This window comes from Ursus americanus, chromosome 3 (genome assembly GCF_024610735.1).
Source record: "Ursus americanus isolate L20-20 chromosome 3, mUrsAme1.1.p, whole genome shotgun sequence".
Classification (NCBI taxonomy): domain Eukaryota; kingdom Metazoa; phylum Chordata; class Mammalia; order Carnivora; family Ursidae; genus Ursus; species Ursus americanus.
In genome coordinates, this window is record NC_142129.1 from 97,914,996 (window position 1) to 97,940,890 (window position 25,895).

Below are 25,895 nucleotides of genomic sequence, written 5' to 3' on the forward strand. Positions count from 1 at the left end.
GAGAGGACACTTCTCCACCAACTTTCAGAAAAACTCCCCGGGGATGGTTTCCCTTGGGGTGCACTGATCCATCCCCTCCATCTGGGAGTGATGGGGTGAAGTGCAAGGCAGCACAGGACAGATGACGGGCCAAAGCTATGTGACTACAGGAGAATTGGACCACTAGCCATGGGTGCAGCACAGAGCTTAGTCAATGGGGTGAGGCCTCTTGAAGAACAAGAAATCAACGTTGCCGAAGACAGAGGGCCTTACGCAGAGCTCACCCGCTGAACAGACCCGCTGTCCCCAGAACACTCCGCAGTTCAGCTAGGGTACCAGCCCTCTCTTCTGGCTTGGTCTCGTCTCAAATTCAGGAATGGTAGTCCTCACCCTCAGCCTCTCTTTGAAGGTTCACATCACTTGAATGCCAAAAAAATTAAAAAGGAATCTCTCTGCAGCCATGGTGCATAAGGAAATTCTTATCACTATCGCCAAAGAGAGGCTTTACAGATTAAGGGAGGGAAAAACAAGTTCAGACACCTGCAAACATCGGCAGAGCATAGGGAAGGACCTCCAAACCTTGGGAGCCCTGCTGGGGAGAGACCGAGGCCTAGAGAGATGGTACTAGTACTTGAAGTGTTGAAAGACTGATAAAGATGGACAAGCCTGGGGCGCCTGGGTGACTCAGTCGGTTAAGCATCGGCCTTCAGCTCAGGTCATGATCCCGGGGTCCTGGGATGGAGTCCCATATCGAGCTCTTTGCTCAGCGGGGAGCCTGCTTCTCCCTCTCCCTCTGCCCCTCCCCCTGCTCCTGCACATTCACACTCTCTCTCTCTGAAATAAAAAAAAAAATAATCTTAAAAAAAAAAAGAAAAAGATGGACAAACTCTCACTTGTCCATTGCTTCAGACGCATCCCTTTGCACTGTCAAGTAAAAGTTCAAACACAGACGTGGTTCGGAAGATGAAGGAAGCGTACAGGGAAACCCACCGAGCAGCCCACGGAGAGGAGCTCCAGGACCTGGAGGCACGGGTGAACATGTCCTCCCCATACCCCACGGGAGGCTATCGGGTGGAAGGGGAAAAAGAACCAGTCTGGGGAGAGGACTCCATCTCCAATGAGCAGGCTGCACCTGGACAGAGAGACCTCCCTCTCCCCACTTCTTGCCCCAGATGCTGTGTCTCCGCGGGAACATCCCCGAAGCCACCACGGCCACTTGCCACCTGGAGCTCTGGGGCCCTGCGGACGACCACACGGCGCCCATGCCTTCCAAACAGCCCCTCCCGCGCGTCAGATAAGGTCTCCCAGCACAACACAAAGACAACCGTGGGAAATAGTGATCCTCTGCGGGACGTGGCAATGGCCCCAGCGCAGACACTGCCGGTGACGGAGTGGGTTGCGGTTGCTAAGTACACTTGTGCTGTGGCCCTGAGCCAGCACCACGTGTGGGCAGTGGCCGTCCACGCTCCCCCATACCTGGTAGTACGGATGGTGCAGGAAGGAATCTGGACAGCCAGCTAAAGCCATCGGCTCCACCTTCCAGTCACATTGACTGCGCTGCAGCACCTGCAACAGAGACAGACATGAGAAGCCCGACCAGGGAAGAAATGCATTCCTCACAACTTGATCGAGAGCGCTGCGGCTACGGGGGGAGCCCCTGTACACCCCTCGGGCGGTCAGACGCTCGGGTCGGGATGTCCACTCACGGGGGTGTCAGCTTGCCTTCTAACACAAAGGGACGCCAGCTACAGAGCCTTGGGGAGCCGTCCGCGTGGTCCCCGTGCCTGTGGGGTGGAGGGGACCCCTGGGCTCCTTCCGTCATTATAAATATTAACATCTTGAAGACTTCATCTTACTTTGCCCATTACGGATTTAGCTCAATTCCAATCAGGCACGGAGGCGCGTGTGCTGCTGGGGCCCTCTGAGCACCGGCTGCATGCACGCTGGGTCTCCCAGCCACAGCCAAGATCAACCACTGTTGGGGCCTCTAACGGCCCCTGGTCAGCTCCACACTCTCCCTCAAGGCCACGGTCCTGTGACTACAATCTCAGAGAACAACATTCATAGAAACAGACTTTTGAGCATACGGGAAACCTTCCTAACCTCTATGTGAGCTGTGAATACCAGCAGCTGCGTTAGAAAGCACGCGGGCTCCTACGGTGAGCTCCTAATACGCGCGAAACAGAGATCCTGTCTTCCTGTTTAATCTACTGTGGCGCAAACCACAGCCCTGCTGCATACAAAGCAGACAAGCTTCCCAGCGGAGTCTGACAAAGGCACCTCCCTTCTGACGCAGCGGACTGGGGCTAGGGTGAGGGGCGACCAGCAGCTTGGCCTGGACGCGGGATGGGTCACCCCTTTGCCTCTGAGCACAGAAAATGCTCTGCCAAAGTTCCATGAAGCAAGCTTCTCCGAGATACAGCGTTCCTTCTAAATCTCCCCAGCTATCAGAGAGCAGGGCGTGGATTCCAGGAACAGAGGCAGCGTCTTCTCCGTCGGAAATCATCAGACGTGAGAACATTTTCAGAAATGGCAGCATATGAATGCTCCCCATCATAATCAATCCCAGAGGTGCACACCCTGGACCCGTGGCTCCTCTGTGGCCCAGCCACCCTGAATGATTCATAATTCTGGGCCACGAGAGGCTTTCTCGAACCTCTGTACTTGGAGCTGTAAGTCCCAGCTCCACCACCCACTAACTTACTACAGCCTGTAGGACTGAGCTCAGGGATCACCTCCTCCAGGAGGCCCCCTCAGACTGCCTCTCGCCAATCACCACTGCTCTGAGATGGCTCCAACAGTGTCCCTCCTGGGCTCCTGGGCCCCATGCTGGGCTTACATCCATCTTTCCATCTGCCACACAGAACTGTAAATGCTCCTTCCTGGTCTCGCTCCCCCCATGTAAACTGTGCATTCTCTGTGCCCCAACGCCCACACCAAGTGTGGATGCTGCCTGACCCCCACTTCACCAGGCTCTTGGCACCTCGATCCAAGCAGGGCAGGTTTCACAAAGGGGACTCTGGGGGTCATCCATGTCACCCCCTTAGAGCAGGAAGAAAACAAAACGACTCCAGGACGGCCACCCCACCATGTCCGGGGGCTGCCACCAGCAGGACCACCTCCCTCTCCTACACTGTCCCCCATGGAGGCCCAGGGACAGGCAAGCATCCTGGTGTTCCAGAACACAGGCTCTCCTCTGAGGCTGCCTTTCAGAGGAGCAAACAACAGTGAACAGTCACAAGAACCCCTATGACGAGGGAGCGAGGAAACGGAGCGTAACACATACTTTCTGCTCCTATACACAGGGGAAGGGCTCCTCTCCCTGGAGTCGCTCTACTGTGAGAAAAATAAGGACAATTCAGAAAGGGGCTCGTTTCTCTCCATGAAATTAAAAAGGAGAATGGAAGAAACAGTACAGGCAGGAAGGGGCCCAGGACAAGATAAACTGGATGCTGGGAGCAGTCAAATCAGAATCAATACAGCAGAAAAGTCAATCCGTGCGAACAAAATCAAGGAAACATGGACAACAGCTCCTGGAAAGAATGAGCCAAACATGGGGGCAAAGCGGAAGCCTCCAGGTCGGTGCAGGCCTTGGGGTGCAGAGAGCAGCCCCCATCAGGGAAGGGGTCAGCACCTGCCCCACCTGAGCCCCACGCCTCACCTCCCAGGCACCTGTAGCAGAGGTGCTCCTCAGACACAGTCTGAGGTTGTTAGAATTCAGAAACAAAAGACTCACAGAGCTTCCCAGGGGAAACCTACAACGAGATGGGGCATAAAAGTCAACATATTCATTCCATCAGTTTAAATAGCAAAGAAATCAAGGTAAAGCCCAGTTATGGGCTGAACTGAGTCCTCCCCAAATTCAGAAGCTGCAGCCCTAACACCCAGGACACACAACGTGGCTGAATTTGGAGGTGGGGGGTGTTTAATGAGGCAATTAGGTTCCAATGAGGCATTAGGTGGGCCCTGATCCGGTGTAAGAGGAGCTCGGGACACAGACACGCAGACGGACAACCGTGGGAAGACACGGGGAGGAGATGGCCGTCGGCACACCAAGGAGAGAGGCCTTGGGAGGAACAGCCCTGCCCACAGCTCAGGCTCAGACTCCAGTCTCCACAGCCAGGAGAAAATAAATTTCTGTTTTTTGAGCCACCCAGCCTGTACGATTCTGTTCTGGTGGTCTTAGAAAACTATTCAGACCCAAGATATTACAAATTACTAAACTGTCATTTCAGCCAAAAGGAACAGAAGCACCCTACACCTGTAACATTTACTACCAACCACTTCTGTGTCCTACAGGTGTGTAGGACCCTTTAAGCCACCTGGACAGAAACCAAGAACAATCCCTAAGAGGCTGCTGGGCTGAAAGAACAGGGCAGGAGCAATGGAAGCACTAACAAGACGGTGGGAGTTATCTCCTTCCTGTGTGGGCACATCTGTGGCGGGTCACGTCCCTCCAGCCTCCAGCAAGGGCAGCAGCCCCCAGCCCTGCAAACCTGGCCCCCGTGGTAACAAGTCTCATGTGTCCAGGCTCCAGCACCCAGCCATTTAAGCCAACACCAACCTAGAAGCTGTTCTGAAAATACTCTGTGGGGCACCTGGGTGGCTCAGTCGGTTAAGCGTCCAACTCTTGGTTTGAGCTCAGGTACCGATCGCAGGGTGGTGCGATCAGACCCTGCACTGGGCTCCGTGTCCAACACAGAGTTTGCTTGAGACTCTCTCTCCCTCTGCTCCTCCCCACTATGAACGCAAGTTCGCACGCTCTCTCTTTCTCTAAAATAAATAAATCATAAATAGATTTTAAAAACTACTCTGTGGACATGGTTAACATCTATAATCACTAGACTTGAGTAAAGGTGATCACCTTCCATAACAGGCATGGACCTCATGCAATGTGTTGAAGGCATAAGAGCAAAGACTGAGGTTTCCCTGAAAAATGATTTGAGCTCAAGACCGTAGCAAACTCCTGCTTGAGTTCCCGGACTGCCAGTCTACCCGATGGACTTCAGACTTGTCAGACGCTACAGTCACATTAGCCAATTCCTTAAGATAAATCTCTGTACAGACACATACATGTTTGGTTTCTCCGGAGAACTCTGAGGTATACACCCAACCAACCATGGCCCATCTCCCATGACCATGCTGTGATGCCTCCTGTAGGCCTCTCAGGTGCCTGTGTGGGTCTGCATGGATAAGCCCCGGGCCCGGGTCCTTCTGCAAACAGATCTTCCACCTCTTCAGCCTGCAGCCTCACTTTCCCGGGATGCTGTTTTTCTCCCCTCCACTGGCTCGCCCTTCCTGCTGCAGAGAATCACCTTCCTGGGTACTTAAGGACCCTCTCCTCATGCATAGTAACCTGTTGCCCCATGCCTCCTTCCTCCACTGTTTCCCACACTCCTTCCAGCTCACTCAGCACCTACTGCTTGCCCTGCCCTGTAAGCCTCCGGAACTCTGGGATGTGTTCAACACATAGAGACATGAAGCTTTAAATTTAATGGGTATTGGAGTGCCAAAAATATCACACAGACATGCCAATCTTATTACCTAAATATGACCTTTGAAATTATTTACCAAGTGAGATTGCTTCTCAGCCAGAAAAATATATATCCCATAAGCCCTATTGAGACATCCCATTGGGACAGAAAACTACAGTTAGATACACTAAGAAGATCAGAGTAACCTGGTCTCTAATAAAATGTCTCAAACCCAAAGCTAACATTGTATTTAATGGTGAAAGACAGAAAGCTCTTCCCTAAGACCAGAAACAAGGCAAGAATGCCGGCTTTTGCCTCGTCTACTCAACACTGTATTGGAAGTGCTAGCCAGAGTAATAAAGCAAGAAAAAGAAAAGACACCCAAGTTGGAAAGCAACGAATACGATCTCTGTTCACAAATGACCTGATCTTATCCACAGAAAACCCTAAAGATTACTAAGACATGCACTCAATCTAAAGCTAATAAATAAATGCATTAAACTTGCAGGACGGAAGATCGACACCACCATCAGGTGTATTTCTGTACTCTAACAAAAAATCTGAAAAGGAGATTAAGAGAACTCCATTCAAAATAGCATCAAGAATCACAACTAGAAATATACTCAACTAAGGAAGCAAAAGATTTATACACTAAAAATTAAAGATGTTGCTGTAAGAATATAAAGAAATAGGGGCGCCTGGGTGGCACAGCGGTTAAGCATCTGCCTTCGGCTCAGGGCGTGATCCCAGCATTCTGGGATCGAGCCCCGCATCAGGCTCCTCCACTATGAGCCTGCTTCTTCCTCTCCCACTCCCCCTGCTTGTGTTCCCTCTCTCGCTGGCTGTCTCTATCTCTGTCGAATAAATAAATAAAATATTAAAAAAAAAAAAAGAATATAAAGAAATAAATAAGATAAGCACCCCGTGTTCATGGTTTGGAACATTTAATATTGTTCGGAGGATGATAATACCCAAAGCAATCTACAGATTCAACACAATCCCTCACAAATTCCCTCCAGCACTGTTGCAGAAATTGATAAAACCTTTCTAAAATTTATACAGATTCTCACAGGACCCCAAATAGCCAAAAAAAAATCTCAAAAAAGAAGAACAAAATTGGAGGACTCGGGGCGCCTGGGTGGCACAACGGTTGGGCGTCTGCCTTCGGCTCAGGGCGTGATCCCGGCGTTACGGGATCGAGCCCCACATCAGGCTCCTCCGCTGGGAGCCTGCTTCTTCCTCTCCCACTCCCCCTGCTTGTGTTCCCTCTCTCGCTGGCTGTCTCTATCTCTGTTAAATAAATAAATAAAATCTTTAAAAAAAAAAAAATTGGAGGACTCACCTTTCCTGACTTCAAAACCTACTACAAAAGCTGTGGTGACAAAGACAGTGTGAATGGCAGAAGGACAGCCATACAGACTAAAGGACTCAAATAGAGGGCGTAGAAATAAACCCTCACATTTAACGGCTGGCTGATTTTCAACAAAGGTGCCAGGACCATTCAATGGGGAAAGGACAGTCTCTTCAACAAATGGTTCTGGGAAAATTGGATATCCACATGAAAAATGATGAGGCTTAACTTTGGACTTACACTATCTATGAACATTAATTCAAATGGATCTAAGACCTAAATGTGAGAATTAAAAGTATAAAACTCTTAGAAGAAAACCAAGGGAAAAGTTTCCATGATGCTGGATTTGACAATGACTTCCAGGTAAGACACCAGAGGCACAGGCAACAACAAAAGACAAACTAGACTTCATCAAAATTAAAAACGTTTGTGCAAAGGACACTATTAAGCAAGTAAAAAAACCCACAGAGAAGGACAAAGAGTTGCAAATCATTTGTTTGGGATTAATATCTAGAATATATAAAGAACACCTACAACTCAACAATAAGAAAACAGACCAAGAATTTCAAAAATGCCCAAAAGACATTAACTAGACACTTCTCCAAGGAAAACATAAAAATGACCAATAAACACATGAAAAGATGCTCCATATCATTAGGATATGGAGTCATTAGGAAAACACAAATCAAACTGCCATGAGATGCCACAAAATCACAAGTGTTGGTGAGGATGTGAAAAACTGAAACCCTCTGCATTGCTGGTGAGAATATAAAATGGTACAACCTCTGTGGAAAATGGTGTAAGAACTCCTCAAAAAATCAGAGAATTAACGTTAAGTTCCAGAAATCCTACTTCTAAGCATAAACTCCAAAAGAAGTAGAAGCAAGGACTCAAACAAATACTTGTACACCCATGTTCACAGCACCACTGCACACAACAGCCAAAGAGTGTAAACACCCCAAGTGTCCACCAACAGGCAAATGAATAAGCAAGACGGAGCAGATCCACACAATGGAATACTATTCAGCCTTGAAAATAAACATCGTTTTGATACATGCTATGACATGGATGAACCATGAAAACAACACGCCAAGTAAAGTCTCGGTCAGTCGCCAAAGCACAAATATTACAGGACCTCACTTACGTGAGGCACCCAGTACAGAAACAAGAGGGAGAAGATAGAGGGGCTGGGGGGAAGGAGAGTTTGTTCCATGGATACAGAGTTTCTGTTCGGGAAAAGGGAAAGTTCTGGAAATAGATAGCCACGATGGTTACCGAACACTGAGAATGTACTTAAGTCCACTGAACTGCACACAAATGGCTAAAATAGTAAATTTCATCTTTCATTTATTTTACCCCCATTTTTTAAATATTGGAAAAGATGGCTATTCAATGAGCTCCCTTTAATAAAATTAACAACTTCCGCTAAATTTTTTTAAAGATTGTATTTATTCATTCAGAGAGAGAGAGAGAGAGTGGGAGGAGGGGCAAAGGGAGACAGAATCTCAAGCAGACTCCCTGCTGAGCATGGAGCCCAATTCAGGGCGCGGTCTCAGGATGCAGAGATCATGACCTGAGCGGAAATCAAGAGTCAGATGCTCAACCGAGGGAGCCACCCAGGCACACCCCCCACACCCCACACCCCTGCTAAATGTTTTTTAATACAATCATGAGATTCAGCAGAATTTCTTAGAATGCTAAAACTTGACGATGGATAAAGCAATGATTGCAAATTGACTTTTATACAAACTTTTTTTTTTTTTTTAAATACCATCCTGTTTCCTGGTCACACTTGTTCTACCACTTGAAACTTGTTCACGGCTTGTCCGTTTTGGTTTCTCTTGTCCCGCCATGCCCCTCTCTCAGTTGTGCGACTCTGTATAACCCAAATGTCTGGCTGGTGATATGGAACCCTGACGGCAAGCCCTCCGTAACTCCACCCTGCTATCCACACCCGACAAAGACAAAGACCCCGGTCACGATCTGTGCTCTCACGGGGACTCAAACCCCCATCCTGCTCCCACACTTCAAAATGTCCTGCAACAGGGGTGATGACATCCTGCCACTCTACAAAGAGTTCCATACTGACATCACCAGCTCATGTATCGAAACGACGTGCTCCAGAGCCTGAGGAAGATCCCGGCAGGCAGGCAGATACCGAAGCTTTATACCTACAACAATAAAAGGCGTTCTCATGAACAGTTGTAGAATGACTCAGAGATTGTACCAACGACTGTTGTCTTTTTTTCTTCCTTCGATGAAAGGGGCTTACTGATAAGGTCATCTCACTGTGCTGGTTTCCTATGTCTTTCTGATTATCAATTTTGTCCGTTGTCAGAATGCCATTATAAATAATGTATTGGAGTCTGTCCCTTTTTTTTTTTTTTAAAGCTCTTATTTATTCATTTTTAGAGAGAGAGCAAGCAGGGGTAGGGGCAGAGGGAGAGGGGAAGAGAGAGAGACAGAGAGAGAGGGAAACAGACTTCCTGCTGCACGTGGAGCGCAATGCAGGGCTCAATCTCAGGACCCTGAGATCATGACATAAGCCGCAATCAAGGGTCAGACGCTCAACCAATTGAGCCATCCAGGGACCCTGCAGTCTGTCCCTTTTAATGGAGCTTTGAACTTGCGATAAAAATTTAAATAATCTTCACTATGAAGCCTGAACTTTCTTCCTTATTAGACTATAGTTCGGAAAAATAGTTCAAGCAGAGCCAAAAGTCTGCTGATTCTAGAGTCAACATTTTTCTCAACAATGTCAATATTTACACTTCTGGGTCCAGCAGGTGAACTTCAACAATGCCTTTGTTCTTTCTGTTTCATGTTTATTTGTTTTTCCACTGTAAGGGCAATTTCTACTGAATTAAAATGATACAACCGTCTTAAAATTTTAAAATGTTGCACCAAATAACACTTCTGCGGGCATTCTGAGACTCTGAGGACTGGCACACATATGCTTTCACATCACAACCAACTGTCAACTATGCTTGTGGTGGACTTCAACTGCCCGGCACTGCCTCCCATCGGAATGACTCTGTATGCTAGAAAAACCGACTACGATGCTGGCAGGTGCACTGCAGGCCCTTTGCATCTCAGGACTCGCCTGGCGCATCACACTTCACAGTGTGTTCGGGGTCCATGCAAGCCACTCTGATGCTTCCTCTTCTGTCTTCCTTACTGAACACACCGTGCATGACCTACTAACTTGATGCCTGGTGCGACCACAGGGTGCAACCCTCAATCTGAGAACAGGGACGGGTTCAGGTTTGTACTTCATGCCTGCAAGCCCATGGGCTTCCCTTGCACACTTGCCCTCCAGGATGGAGACTGCTGCCCCCCGGGCCTGCCACTCTGTCCTTACCTCCCCCCACCCACACCCTTTCCTTCCTGGCTTAGGACAGCAGTCAGCTTCCGCCATTCCCTGGCTAACACCCCAGCTCCCAGGTGTGTGCACGTGTCACCTCCGCTGACCTACTCTTAGAAAAACACAACTCCTCTGCTTAACACACTAGCCATCTCCAGCACCCGTGAAGTCACCGACCGTGCAAGATGGACTCTTTCCACTTTTACTCGGCCACAAATCCAAAATGCGCACTTAATCCTGCTGGGGAAATCTAGTATGTCTCCTTAGGGAGTTCACTATGTCCTCTCTGGCATGTCTGTTTCCGACTTCCTCCTCACTGCCCCCTCTCAGAACACTCAGATGACAGCCAGCCTCTGCTACTCCCGACACCCAGCACAGGCAGTGAACAGCTCATCGCCCTGCCACCCAGCTCCACGGTCACGGCCAGCACCTGACAGCAATCCCGTCACACCTGTTAGTCAGTGAATACCTTCTTGTTCAAGAACTTGGTCTTGTTCCCTGCTGCACTCAGGACGGCACACAGTGGGAACCGCAGAAGGGTCTAACAGGACTAACTAGCATCATTGTTGGTGGACAGGCTAAATAATAACATTTAACTTAAAAATAAAATCAAAAAGAGAAGTTGCAAGTCTTAAATCACAGTAGGACTTTTTATAAGGAAAGCTACTCCTTCTATAAAAGCCAGGGAGCCTGCTATTTACCAGGAACGACGTAACCGAGCAACATGCGTGACGTATTATGACAGTCGCCTGCAGAGCTGAAAACAGAATACTCACATTCTGAATCATAATAAACACATAAAAAGAAACTCATAATCCTTCAAACATCACAGGGAAAATAGAAACCAGGCGATGAAGACAGCATTCAAAAAAGAAACAATTTATTCCGAAGACAGATGACGTGCAGCCATAAATGTCAACTATCTGATTCCCTTCTTTTCAAAATAATATTCAAAACTATTCTAATAAAAAATACTCAAAGCACACTGAAATAGAAATGCTTTAAAAAGAGAGCCAGGTAGGGGGCACAGAGAGGGAGCAGGCAGAGATGCAAGAACAGGACAAAAGTCAAGCGCGTAGACGAGGACAGAGACGGGGCTGGCGAAGCGTAGGGCCAAGCGAGATGCTCGTGCCACTGCGGACAGCAGAGCCCACGGCCCACAGTATGGTTAACGACCTGCAACAGGGCTCGGCCTTCACCCTCCAAGCGCCACGATGCCTGCATGCGGGGATCTCACAGCAAATGGAGGGACCTCACCCTTCAACAAGAAAGTTACATGAAAAACAAGAACTCCACGTACAAAACAAAAATAAAGGAATAAAATATTTTTAAGCATTATTTTATAGACATTAATAAAGAAATAACTTTGGAGACTTCAATGGCCTTAGAACTTTTATTACAAATATATACCAGAATCAAAATAATCTTTAAAAAACACCTTTATAGGGGCGTCTGGGTGGCTAGGGTGACTAAGCGAATGCCTTCAGCTCACATCATGATCTCAGGGTCCTGGGATCAAGTCTTGTATCAGGCGCCTTGCTCAGCAGGGAGTCTGCTTCTCCCTCTGCCTCCGTCCCTCCTCCCTGCTCCTGCTCTCTCTCTCAAATAAATAAAAAAAATCCTTTAAAAAAAATAAAATAAAAAACACCCTTACAATAGAAAGCACTGCAGATAAAACAGACTGAAACCCACAGTCCTTCCATCTTCGCCCCTACATGTAAAGAAAGCCATGGGCTTGGATGTTCTTACTATCGATTATTTCAATTTGTCAAGATCAAAAGAAAAAAGAAAAAAAGATGATTCCCGAGTGCTTATGTAGACCAGGCAGTAGGCTAGGTAGAGGTGTGTGTGTATGTGTGCAAACACACGGACGCACACACCTTCACACCAGAATCATTCCCACTGTTGACAAGAGTAAAATGAAGTGCAGTGGTCAAGGTCCTGGGGCCAGTGATGGGAAGCAGAAAGAGGTGACCAAGGATGCAATGGAGCTCAGTTCGCAAGTCCACGCTCTTAACCAGAACCCCACAGTCCCATGGTTTTCCAATCAGGGTCCCTGGACAGACGGCACAGGCACCACCTGGGAACCCACGCACACGCACGTGCTCCAGCCCAGATGCTGACCCGCTCAATCAGAAAGTAGGGGTGGGCCCTGTGGCGCCCTTGTGTCCGTGGCCTAGCACCAACTGCGGGGCACCTTGGGTGCCTGGGCTGCACCGCAGACCCGCGAAAAGAAAATCTTGGGGATGAGAGCATTGTTTCAAGCGCCCCGGTGTTCCCAAACTTGAGAACTAAGGCTCTCAACTCTTCTTTACAAGATGAATCCTTTTTTATGAGGTTTGCGAGGGGGAAAAACTGGGAGAAAATTGCAATAAAGCTTTGAAGAGTCCCATCTCACTTTCCAGAAGCTGGGGAGGGGAACCTACCACAACTGTGTGAAGTATACAACAGAATCAATTCTTCTGGGGCGCCTGGGTGGCACAATGGTTAAGCGTCTGCCTTCGGCTCAGGGCGTGATCCTGGCGTTATGGGATCGAGCCCCACATCAGGCTCCTCCGCTATGAGCCTGCTTCTTCCTCTCCCACTCCCCCTGCTTGTGTTCCCTCTCTCGCTGGCTGTCTCTGTCTCTGTTGAATAAATAAATAAAATCTTAAAAAAAAAAAAAAAAGAATCAATTCTTCCAAATGTCACACCTGAATCTTAAGGGCCAGATTCCCACAGGGAAGCCGCACCTGGTATGTTTTCTGCCTTTTAAAAATCTATCACTTTTTCCTACACAAATAGAAAGAATCCCTTCTAGAACAAGGCGGGGGGGGGGGGTGGGGGTGGGGAGGCTAAAGAGCTGCCTGCAGCAGAGAATGACCTCATCACTTCCAACCTCGGGTTTCAGGTACAAGGGTCTGGATTTGACCATATGTAGAAGAACGACCTTTGACTTCATACGCTCAGTCTTTTGTAAGAGACGAGTTTGGAATATTCTATTCATGTAGACACGGTACTTTACACCTAAGTGCTTTGGTCAGTCTACTGACGGAAAACCAGCGAAATTTTGAAATGAAGCTTGGTGCTGGCCACACGCCTCCTTAGGCTGTGTGGAGCATCGCAGCCTCAGAGGATCCACATGGGGACATGATGATTAATCCCACTAGACAGGCCAGGAGGCTGAGCAGAAGCAGCTTGCCTTGGGTCACCCATGCCAGCCAAGTGTGTGCTCAGTCCTTGAACTGTGCTCTGCCCAAATCCAGAGCCCAAGTCCTGACCTTGGACGCGGAGTCCCTGGGAACGGGATCTGCTCCGTGCAAGCCAGAGAGGCCAAGGCTGGATGCTGATCTTCAATTTCCAGCTGCCTCAGCCCGCGGACCCCAGAGTCTGAGAAACGGGCCTGCACCTGTGCTGTGGTTAATATGCAGGCGTGCAGTCATGAGCTAAGCACAGACACGATTGCTAACCCAGTTCCTGAAGGCTCCTGTAAGGAATGACCCAACAGCATGGGAGGAAGTCAAGAAACAGCCAAGCGAGAAGAGCGAGGGTACCCACAGAGAACAGCCAGGACTACACATGGGCCAAGCGGCCTCATGACGTCCCTCATAAATGCACTGCCAGGGAAAACCACACTGGCCTCGGGTCGTGAAAACAGAGGCGGGGGGGGGGCATCCATGAGGATGTCGCACCCCACCTTTCCATGCCCGCCTTCCCAGAAGGGATGGACGGGACACCCCTCCACGAAGCCCGAACACAAGAGCTGACAAGAGGAAACCCACACTGGCGCAGAGCCCCAGACAATGCTGACCCGCGAGGGGACCGTCCCTACTTCACAGAAGAGGACACAGGCTTTAAGAGGATGGACAAGCTGACAGGGCCTCCCAGGGAATGCATGACCTCGCAGCCAGGGAATGCCCATGGAATCAGCACAGGTAGCCAGCCCAGAAGTCCAAGAAAAGGAAGGATCGGGAGCTCTTGCACAGAAGGGCATCCTACCTTGTGCGACCAGGGGACCCCAGGGGGACAAGGAAAACCACCGTAATTTTACATCTAAAACATGGATTATTTACACACAGGCCTAAAATCAGGGTCCTTTTAAGAAAACTTACTTTCCCTGATATTTACATCTATACATAGACATATATACCTCCATTAACTCATTAATGTTTTCACTACTCGCGTCATTTACTTAGGATAATGCTTGACGCTGGAAGTGTACGAATTATTACAAATTACTGAATGCCTGTGGGTGCCTTCTAGGGGACAGCTCTTTGCATATCCAAACATAAAAGGAGCACAAACATTAAGAGACTGAATCACTTAAGTCAAAAAGGGAAAGATCACCGTGATGTCACACATTTCCTCCACCACGCCCCTACTGCCCTAGCAGCTGCCCTTCAGGGGCAAATGAGTGGCATCAACACCACTGAAACCACTCGGGTTTGCCTTTGCTGCCTGCAAATCCGGTTCTCTAATCATTGGGAAAGTGATTCAGACTTTATCAGAAAAATTAAGGAAGGTCTATAAAAACAGTGCTTGGATTTAAATACTTTGTAAAACACATACAAACCCAAGTCCTTTGGATCAACACCTAAAAGTATAGCACTTACCCCTACGATGAAACTCGCTTCAGTGATGGGGGATGTTCCACTAAAGAAAGCTCGAGGATTTGCAGCGAGAGACCTCTGGGGAAAGCATGAACACTGAGGGCGGCCGGCACCACATCCTCCTAGTCTCATCCTGTCCGGGAATCTTGCAGAAGGCCTACGGCTTCCTCCCTTACCAATCGGCCCCCAAGTCCAGTGCTGGTGCTGCAAGAGCCCCGGTCCCTGGGGCTTTGGAGAAGGGGGTGTGGGGTCCCCGACCTCCAGGCACCCGCCGGGAGTGACACGGCAGTAGTAACCCAGCTAGACTGCACACAGCTTCTTCCCTGCAGAGCCGTTCTTGACCCCAAGCTACTGGTGAGTGACAACCAGGACAGGTGGGGGGATCTGGGGGGACAGACTTATTTTTCATGGAAGGCCCTCTGGAGCTGTTAAGTTTTGTGCCAAGTGCAGGAATTCCGTATCCAAAAAAATAAGTGAGTATGACCACTGGGTTTTAAATCTTGAAAGCATTAAGGCTGCCCCACTATCCAGAACTTTCCCAGGATCACTGGTGAATTCAGCGAAGTAAACCAGTTTCTTGGGCTCTCACAGCATCGGACTCGTGTGGACTACAGGTCAGGAGTGCAAGCCATCCCTCAGACGGCTGGGAAAGCGAGCCATGCGTCCTGGGTTTAGAGGTTTCTGACAGCTCCAATCATAAATGTCGGCTCTGTTCTTAAATTTCACAGCTACAGCAAGTGTGTAATTCTCCGTGCAAACCCACTCACACCTGCTCCATCACTCCCTCACTCCCTCCCTGTCCACCACCTTGATGACTGGGGACAGATAACTACTCTTACTTCTAAGTGTGTTAATTCAGTGTGTCACCCACTCGTACCTCACAAAAAGCCCTGACTCGTGAAGGCCTTCTCAGCTCATGCTGCGGGGATGTCTGGCCAGAGATGCTTTGAAGATGCTACCGGTCACATCTCTGTCCTGGAGAACCTAATACGAAATACACGTTTCTGAGCTGAGTTAGCACCTGGAGTGCACCCCACGCCAACCCACCAGACCCAGGACACCAGGACAAGTCGCCTGGGAAATCTACTCCCACACACGAAGTTCAACCCTCCCGGACAGAATGGCTCAGCATCCGTTCACTAGAGAAGATGTGTCTATATGTGTAAAATACACGGGTTCCTCCAACAGTGATTATCAGACTGGGGGTGAGGCAGGGCTGGCAAGAAGAGATGATCCACAGGGCAACTGTGTGCCCCTCCACCAAGGCCAGGGCTGGGTCGGTTAGTAGGTTTGCAAAAGCCATCAGATTGGGATCTCTTATTATTTATTTTTTTTATTTTTTTATTTTTTTTTCCACTATGCTCCACATCCAGCATGGAACCCTATGCAGGGCTTGAACTCACGACCCTGAGATCAAGATCTGAGCTGATATCATGAGTCAAATGCTCAAACGACTGAACCACCCAGGCTCCAGACCTGGATCTCTTAGATACAGTTTAGCTACAGGATGTTCTGATAATGTTTCAAAACAACCCAAATACGTTCATTTTAAATACACTAGCTTTCAGTGAAAAATCATCACAACATTCTGTGCCCGGTAGGACTTGAATAACTCAACACCAAGGGAAAGACGCCGGATCCCTCTGCGGAGGAGCCAAGCTACATAGTGAAGTGGTGTTTTCTCTTTTCTTTAGGGGGGTAGCGGCAGAAAGAGAGGGAGAAAGAGAATCCCAAGCAGACTCCACGCCCAGCACGGAGCCCCATGCGGGGCTCGACCCCACGACCCTGAGACCATGACCTGAGCCAAAACAGCAGTCGGAAGCATAACTAACGGAGCCACCCAGGCGCCCCAGAGCAGTGTCTTTTCTCATATTCTGACGACCTGGGTTCCAAAGAGGAGAGGCACACACACAGTCAGGTCACAAGAAAACCACGACCAAGCCACAGGAAGTGCGGACACCCAGTGGCCTTCCTTCCCTCAGACGCTGAAGCAGGGTGACTGCGGCCATCAACGCGGGGCTTCATCCCACGTCCGCTCCAGAGAGCTGCGTTGCTGGGTTAAAGGACCTACGCGGTCCTTCCTGCTTCTGTGAACTTGAACGAAAGGTAGACGCAGCCAGCAGCCCGCCGCTCTGCTTCTCGTGTCCTCGCGAGGGGCAGGAGCCACAGCGAGCAGGGCCCGGGCCACGTTCGAGCCCCGCGCCCACTACTGCGTGGCCTGGAGGACGTGCAGGCTCCCTCGTCACCCGCTGTGGGGGGTGAGATGGGGCCACGTAAGTGAAGGGCGCAGCCTGCCCGACATGGGGTGAGGTCATGGCCCCCGCTGGCCTGTGTTCCGGAACCTCAATGTTCGGGCTTTAGGCAACACACACGTTGACCGTTGTGGCCGGGAAGGGGGACTTGGGACCAGAGCCCTGTGGGGGTGGAGGCTGGTCCAGGTAAAGACAAAAGGATATCCGTTCTGGCCCCACAGGCTCTGAGCTCACAGACAGGGCGAGACCCACCCCCCAAGAGAGGAAAGAGCTATTAAAGGCACTTCTTTCAAAACCATCACGGGAAGTCCTAACTCTGCCTTTAGAAGATGTGCCAAATCAAAACACGTGTTTTTTGGAAACTCTCGTTTTCTCACCTAAGAAAAGTCAAAACGGGGCGCCTGGGTGGCTCAGTCAGTGAAGTGTCTGCCTTCGGCTCAGGTCATGATCCAGGGTCCTGGAATCAAGTCCTGCGTCGGGCTCCCTGCTTGGTGGGGAGTCTGCTTCTCCCTTTCACTCTCCCCAATTCATTCTCTCTCATATAAATAAATAAAATCTTTAAATAAAAAAGTCAAAATGGTTCTCTACAACCTAAATGACGCTAAAAATTCTCCGAACGCCAATGTTCTAGGTGTTTACACACATAATAACTTCTTTCACACGAGACCTGGATTTTCAGGACAACATTCTTGAATGTCTAACTGTAAAATGGAATTTTAAAATTGTTCTGCTTAAAAAAGAAATGGGTTTGTATCTACGCTGGCCAAACTAGTCACACACCACCGGGGTCATGATAGTGACCGAGAATTTTTCCTCCAAACTTTGCAATTCGCAGGATCTGTCCTTTTGAGAGCAACACTTCCCCCACCGGGTCTAAAAACTGCAGTAACTAAGGAAGCAGTAATGTCCCGATGAGCCATCCACATCATCACACTCCCTCCGCACCTGCAGACCTCACATCGCTTGTGTCCGAAGCTGTCACAGGACAAGAAGGAGCAGCTCTGGAATGCCAACCACCTCTCCGTCGCCCGTCCCGTCTTGGAGACCGAGGCCTGCTGCTCTGCCAGCATGGAGCGTTGACATGGAGCCGCGCAGTCAGCGTGAGCTTGTGCTCATCAATCTCACTGCGCATTATCACAGCCCCCCATCCTCTTTCACGGAGACGGTAACTCCGAGAAAACGAATCCTCCTTTCACCTCACGGTGTTCTGCCTCGGCCCGCTGGCCTGGCGACTCCCTCAGTAACCGTGTCGCCATGCTGGCCCCACGCTCAGAAAGAAGAACGGGAGATCTCGTTCTCGAAGAGAGTGGGTGGGAGCGGCCCGCAGATCGCACACGGGAGCACACAGGAGCCCCCGCGGCAGCCCTGCACCGGAAGGCAGCCTGCAAGGAGCGCCCTCTGCTCCCCTGGGAGCTGAGTTCCCTTGGCAGGTGTCAGGCAGAACATCTTCTGCACAGTTTCCAAGGCGGCCACAAGCAGCAACGCGGCAGATGCCGCTCTCAGCATTCACAGACGAAAGCTGTCTGAAAAGCTCCATGAATCACCGGCACTGGATAAGGACCAAAGACCAAAAAAACACGTGTCTCCTCACTGCCTCTTTTCTCCTTTCTACCTAAGCGGGTGCACACATGAAGGTCTCCACTGTCCTGCTTCCATCTCTGGGCAATGAGGTTCAACAGAAGCTTCCACGACTGCAAACATGTCGAGCCTGACAAGAGTCACCCCTGGGCTGAGACCTCTAGAAGCACTCGAGCATGCCAGCCATGAATCTCAATGCCCAACAGCAGCAGAAATATACAGCAATTGTCAAACCTAGGTTTGCTTCGACTACTCCCCAACACCTGTGAGGTCAAGCCACGTCCAACACCGATGCCAAAGGAGCTGTGTTTTTACATCACAAAGATACACAAGCTCTGGGCTCATGATGCTGACCACTTTCACAGGAGAGCCAAGACAGCAGCCACCTTACGTGATGAGTCACAGGCCCCAGACTCAGCCTGCACTGACCCCCGCACCCCAAGGTAAGTCACTGCTGAACAGAAGGATGGGCCTTCCCAGACCAGTCTGAGCTGTCAGAGGAGAAAGGTAAATCTGCTGTGTTCCAGGAGTCATCTTCAACCACTGAAGACACAAGCAGAACAACTAAGGGAAGGGTGGACTTAGAGCATCCCCAGGGGCTTGCCCCGGAACCGAAGACCAGACGGAGCCGCAAGGATGAACTCAGTGCTCTCCACGTGCACCCAGAGCAGCCCACCTGGAAGAGAGACGGCTCTCCCGGTGCGTCATCCCCTGCCTTGACTTGCCTTGGACACTGTCTTCCTGACTGGTTTTCCACCTGCTCTCTCCCAGCCTAGAACACCTGTGGCCCCACAGCCATGCCCCAAGCCAGGCACCCAGGCCCTCAGCAGGAGGAGATCAAACCTAGAGAAGGGGACGGAAGGAAGAACACACTTTCCCACAAGCCCGGGCATCAGAGAGTTAGTGCCTGCTCCAAGGCTGCTGGGTCGAGATTCCCGTGACTTCCCGTAAGTACCACATTAACTGCGTTTCCCCCACAGTGCACTTTGTCCAAATTCACTTTGACCCTGTCACTGCTCGACAATGCTGAGCTTCAAGAAGTAATGCCTGTTACCTTATATGTAAGTACTCCAATACCCAAAATTCTCAGAAACCTGTCAATACTTAACATTTCTGCATGCTTTGAGTTCTCTCTCGAGAAACTCCCGTCTTGCGGATACATCGGCTGTCGCCAACGTCAGGGCACCCAGGCTCCCTGCGTGCCAACCAGATCCTGCCCCAACCTGGATGGACAGAAATAATACCAAAAAAAGGCTGTGTGGGGCTCTGAACCGGAGAATAATGGCAAAGAGATAAACGTGCAACATGAAACAACCAGGTGACTGATCAGGTATCGTAATTCTTCAGGTGCTTAGGTGCTTAAGATCTTAAAGCACCTGCTTCACTTTACAAATGCTGGTGTCAACAGAATTCCAACAACCACTTCCTCTTGTCATTGATCCCCGTATGGAGCCAAGCCATCAACCTCCAGCCCTCCTCCGAAAACTCAACCACCCTGTATGAACAAAAGACTGTGGACAGAAAGCTCCGAGAGCCCAAGTGGAGACTTCCAGGTCCAGCCACGATGGATGTCACACAACGAGGAACAAAGGAAAAATCCGAGAGGTGCAGAGAAGAGGGCACTGGCCGGGGACCTTGGGACATGAGGAAGAAGGTGGGGTGAGTCCCCGGGGTTCCTTTCGCTTCCCACAGATCCCAGACAGGGCACTGCAGAAGTCTCCAACCAGAACCACCAACAGACCTGGACAAGAAACACTTCTGGAAAGCCTACCCCCACCCACACGAAGGATGGGGGAGAAAAGGCGGTCTAACGATCCCAAAAACCTTGTCCACGACAGCCACCCTGCTGTACCGAACAGCACTGGAAAGGCTTCCCCATCCATCCCGGTCTTAGCAGGGCATGTGGGGGCCCATTTTTCACACCCCCATCCCCTGACTTGGCGGGAGGGGGGCCCACTCGGATCCCCTGGCATAGTGTCTGCTGCCCAGATGGGGGTGATCTTCTATGTCCCACCCGGCAGAAACAGATACACAATTCCCCGCAAGAGTATGGCCAGGAGGCGTCACGGGGGAGCTCTGCCTCCAACCCCTCTTAGCATCACAAACGGAACAAGGAGGGACAGGTGGGCTAAGTCGGCATTTCTTCCCCTCACCACCACCTCCCGTGCCAGCAGAGTCCAGCAGGAGCGGAATGACCCCCGACAAGTGATGAGGTCATGCATGTCACCCTCCACTGCCCCCACCCTGCTCCCAGAGGGGGACTGCACGTGGCTGCAGGGAGGCAGTGCTCTGGGAAGGCGTGGATGCCCCCCTGAACTGAGAGAAGGCACTGTCCTCAGGTGTCCTGGACGGGCCCAGCAGGCAGGGGACACGCAGCCCCATGCGGACTGGGGACAACGCCTCCACAGGGAAACTGCTTGCTAAGGAAATGAAGCAGAACCATGGCTCTCACGCCATAAACCCGAGTTGTCCACAGCACAGCTGAAAATCACCGGTCACTCCAAGAACAAGGCCCACCACAACCAGAACAAGAAAAGACAACCACAGACGCCCGCGGTGACAGGACTCCAGTTGGAATTGGTCCGGATTTCAGAGCAGCCATCCTAAAAATGCTTCCAGGACAAGGACAGGCTCTCTGGAAACCAGTGAGAGCCGCTGCATCTCCAAGTGACTCACAAGCAGGGCGCTACTGGGTTCTGCTCCTTCCTTCAAGCTCAGGTCAGTGAGCTTCAGATTCCCTCCATCGGGGAGTAAGGTGCTAAGACCCAACACAGCCATCAGGGGCTTATCAGGTGCAAGGATGCACAACCGACAGGAGCAGAGGTCCGCCGCGCGATGCTGGCTTTTCAGCACACGTGGTGAGGGAGTGGGGCTCACGCCCCAGCAGCATCGGGGCTCGCTGGGTTAAGCGCCCCACACGAGGCGGAAATGAAACAACACGGGCAGCCCATGGGAGAAAGTCTGCCAAAAGAATGCAAGGATGCTTCCAGCGCAGAGCGGACGGCAGAAGCACAGTGACCAGGGCAACAATGAACGCGAACGGAAAGAGAGAGCCTAGGCAGGAAAGTCAGCAAAGTGTGCGGTTGGGAAGCCAGGAGGCAAGAGGAGGCCAGAGAGGAACACGGCACAGCGCGCATGCCAGTCCCTCCGAGATCTCTCTGCACCAACACGGCCTCAAGCTGTGGCACAACGAGGTCTCTCTGCCCTTGAAAAGAGGAAGACAGAAGTCGCTCCATTTCCAGTTAGACCCTGAGAAGGCCTGGGTGTCAATCATACTGTAAATGGGGAGGAACGACCCTTCAACACAGCTGGGCAGAGAAATGGCTTCTACCTTCGCCGAGCCCTGTCCTGCTAAGCAGGTCACAGGAGCTACGGCAGGAACCAGCCCTCCTCTGGCTGCATCCCAAGGGTCGGAGGCCCAGAGAGGTGCTCCCCTGCTGTACAGACAGGGTGGAGTGGGAGCCGCTCCGCAGGGGGCGGGCCAGCCTCTGCTGTCGGGTGAGAGTGCACCCCAGGCACGAGCCCCGCAGAGGGGGTGATGCAATGGACACGGGGTCTGGGGGTATGACGCCCTGACCCAAGTCAACCACCCCTACAAACTCTCCAGTGAGATCAACACAAGCAACCAAAATATGGTGCCAGGGGATGGCCAAGCCATGGTCCCACTGTGGCCACTGTCGGATCAAGAGAGCAGAAATCAGGCAAGTCAGACCATCCATACCTCTCTCTCCCACCATGACCCCAAAACAAACAGGGCTCCTGGGATGCAGTGGCAGTGAAGAACAGAGGGAGGGCAGCCCTAATGCCCTACGGATCTCCCTCCACCCTCATTTACCGCCCACAACCCCAGCCCTCCAAGATCACGATTCCCATGGCGGGCTCACCCGCATCCAGACTGGTGCCCTGTTCGGAGTCACCGCCCAGACTGAAGCCCGTAATTTATTAATTTCCCTGTTGGCTACTAACAGGTCCCTCTCAGACCCTCTTATTTTGTGTTACAGCATCTTCCTGAACCCCCAGGGAACAGGGCTCCAACTCCGAGATCAAAGAGATACGAGTTCTTAAGGGAGTATCTTGCTACTGGAACACGTTCCACGTGTGCCAGACTGTGGCCCGGCCGGAGGCCCCACCGCCCCCAGCACCTCACCTGGCACAGTAGCTGGTACCAAATGTGTGCTTTCTGGGACTTACCAAGTGAGTAGAAAAAGTCAGGAAAGTGAGAACTGATCGAATGATGCCCGTCAAATATGTTCTATGCCATGTTCAAGATAGCAGAGCCTAACTTCAGGTCAGATTTGTTCTCTTTAATGCAGGGGACCATGGAGGACGCTACGGAGCCCTACCCTGCACCCGGTAGGGTCGGCATCGCCTTGGAGAGGATGCCCATTCCAGACCACCCAGCAGAACGGCCTGTGCATGCAGCCCAGACCCGCACCCTCTCCCCCGCTACCTCCGTGTCCCATGGAAGGGCGTTTCTGAAACTGTCTGGCCAGGACTAAGGATGCAGTGTGAGGCCAGGAATAATACAAACTGGCTTTTAGGGGGGGCCTGGGGGTCTCAGTTGGTGAAGCGTGTCTGCCTTTGGCTCAGGTCATGATCTCAGGGTCCTGGGATGAGTCCCGCATCGGGCTCCTTACTCAGCGGGGAGCCTGCTCCCCCTGCTTGTGCTCACTTGCTGACTCTCTCAAATAAAATCTTAAAAAAAAAAAAAAAAATTGGCCAAGAAAAATCTAAGACTGTCTACCTCGGATTCATCCCTGGAGAAGCCCATCATGAGAGCTGTCCATGAGCACAGGGAAGGCACAAAGGCACCCACGTCCACTGTCCAGCCATCCCCCAGACCCAGGGTGCTCCGAGTCCCCTGAGCACTCGATGGGTCCCACACATGCTGTAGGAGAGGACATCACGTGAGAGTTCAAGTCAAGAAAGGGTTTTGTGGCTAACATGTTTTTGGAAATTCCCACCCTGGAGCAATCTTCGGGGATCCACCCCTTATTCACTACACCCACTGACCTCCCTGAGCACTCAAATTCATCAACCCCAGGGAGGGACGGCCCCAGACCCAGCTCCCCATGCCCGGAGGGTACACACGGCATGCCTTACACCGTGCCTTCCACACCGACAGACCCCACGCCTAAGCTGCCATGAATAATTAGATTTCAGGCCCTAAACGGGAGGATTAGCTGTGAAACAACACTTAGGTTCATTGTGTACCCGAGTCAAGAGGTCCCTGGCGAGGCTCTCGGCATCCCGGGGCTCGTGGCTTTGAAGGAGAGCCGCGTTCAAATGCTAACAGGGGAAGAAAAGGACTAGAGGTGGAGGCTGGTCAGACAATCCAAGGAGTCGGGACAGGAGCGGCCAGGGACGCTGCCTGCCTTTGTCCGGATATGTGTCTCCCACACCTCAACGACCTGCCACAGACGGGACTGAGGCTCAAGGAGGCTCAGCACCGCCCGTAAGAACTCCCAGGTTCCGGCTCAGGGACAGAGGCGCGGGAAGGCGCATGGGGCCCAGCAGGATGACGGCCTGCAGGTGGGAGCATCAGCCCGGCCCACCACCCCCGCTGGCCTCCTTCTGCACCCTGCCCACTGCAGTTTCAGGAACTGCGTGGTCCCCGAGGAGAGAGAACACAGGGCCAGGACAAGCAGCAGCTTCCGGGCCCCTGTGCTCCAGGTCCCGGCCACCTAAGGGACGGAGCCATAGCGAAGCACAATGCGCTTCCTCTCCCTCTCGCTCATTCTCCTATGAGACTTTTCTTTCTGCAGCCTCCCTGAAGAGCCACGTATGGCGCTCCCGCTCCTTTTCTTCATCTCTGCTCTAATAAAGAGGATCAGGGGCCTCTGCTTCACAAGGAACAGTGCGTCCTGACGGCGCTGGTGCTCCAGGAGAGCGCTAGAAGTTTGAGGAGGTCGTGCTTCATGGGCAGCGAGCCTCACTCGGTGGGACGGGGGCAGCAGCGGGAGAAGCTACAGCTACTCCCAGCTCCGTGCGGGGGATGTTTTGTCTGTGAGGGCTCACAGGGGAAGAAAAAAAATCACACCCCAGAATACAAATTCAATTCTCATGCTAGCTGTCCAGAGAGAGAGAAACACAAAACCTGTACGTTCTGAGTCTGAAACAGGACACGTAAAATGTCACTGGGCATCTACCAGGAGGCTGACACTCGAGAAGGGTCTGCTACATAAACTCCATTAATCAAGGGATTAAAACCCTTCTGTTCTGCATTGCCGACAGTTTAGGAAAACCCACGTGAGTCAAGGGTCATGGAAAGCCAGCAACCTTGTCCCAAGGACTATGGACCCTAATTCCTCGACCCGGGATCCCCTCTGTTAGGGGCTAAATCCAGATGTTCCCATGCTGAAGCCCTAACCCCAAAGCCTCAGAATGTTCTGTATTTGGAAAAAAGGTCTTCAAAGGGGTGATTAAGGTCAAATGAGGTCACAGGTGGGCCTTAATCCAAAAGGATTCATGTCCTTATAAGAAAGAGAGATTAGGACACAGATGCACACAGAAGGAAGACAGTCACTCGAGGACTGGGGAGAAGGCGGCCGTCTTGGCACCAAAGAGAAAGGCTAAAGCCCCCTGCTAAAGAAGAATCATCTCTGCTGAGGCCTTGATGAAGGACGTCTGGCCTCCAGGCCAAAACACCTGCCCGGGCTGGGGCATCAGCTACGGCAGCCCAAGCTGACTGACAGACTCTCCTGCGCCCACCGTCCCACCCGGGAGCAAAGGCTCCAGCAGGCACATTTGCTGGAACGCTGTTCTGACCTCGGCTCCCCCACTAACTTCTCAGACCCACAGACAGCGTAAGAACTCCATACCCCAGCAGACGGGCACAAAAGCGAAGGTCCCTGCCCGGGTGTAGCACTGAGGGGAGGAGGTGCCAACGCCCGCCCCAGACCTTCATTACTGACGGGCTTCCCAGTATCAGAGCTAAGGTGGGGCAGACCCATACAGGCCATGTTGGCAAAGAAGGCCTGAGTCAAGAGCCGCCCCCACTTCTGTTCTGGCCCATTACCAAAAAGAACGGCTGCCAACTTCTGAGGGCTCCTGTGCACGTCTCAGGACAACCCAAGAGGTATCATCGCCCACTCTGCACAAAACGCCAGGAGAGGGCTGGAGAGGGAGAGGCGTGAGCACTGGGCAAGAAGCGCAGTCTGCAGAGCCCAACGAGGCCCAGCAAGGAGAGGTCTCGGGCCCCCCACCTCAGCCCAGTGAGCAAAGGGGAGGAGAGGGGCCAGGGAAAGACAGGTACACAGACTCCTTGCAGAAACCCCAGAATAAAGGAACCATTGTTATGCCCCGGCC

General features: G+C 51.4%; 1 protein-coding gene across 2 annotated transcripts in view; it reads right to left on the minus strand.

Moving 5' to 3' along the window:
- Positions 1-25,895, minus strand: part of GRB10 (growth factor receptor bound protein 10) — a 177,974-nt gene that overhangs the window by 118,137 nt on the left and 33,942 nt on the right. For both annotated transcript variants that reach the window (XM_045788518.2, XM_045788516.2), the window contains exon 3: positions 1,456-1,545. In XM_045788518.2, the coding sequence (XP_045644474.1) occupies positions 1,456-1,506 (51 nt within the window). In that variant the 5' untranslated portion in view covers positions 1,507-1,545. The remainder of the gene's footprint in view (positions 1-1,455; positions 1,546-25,895) is intronic.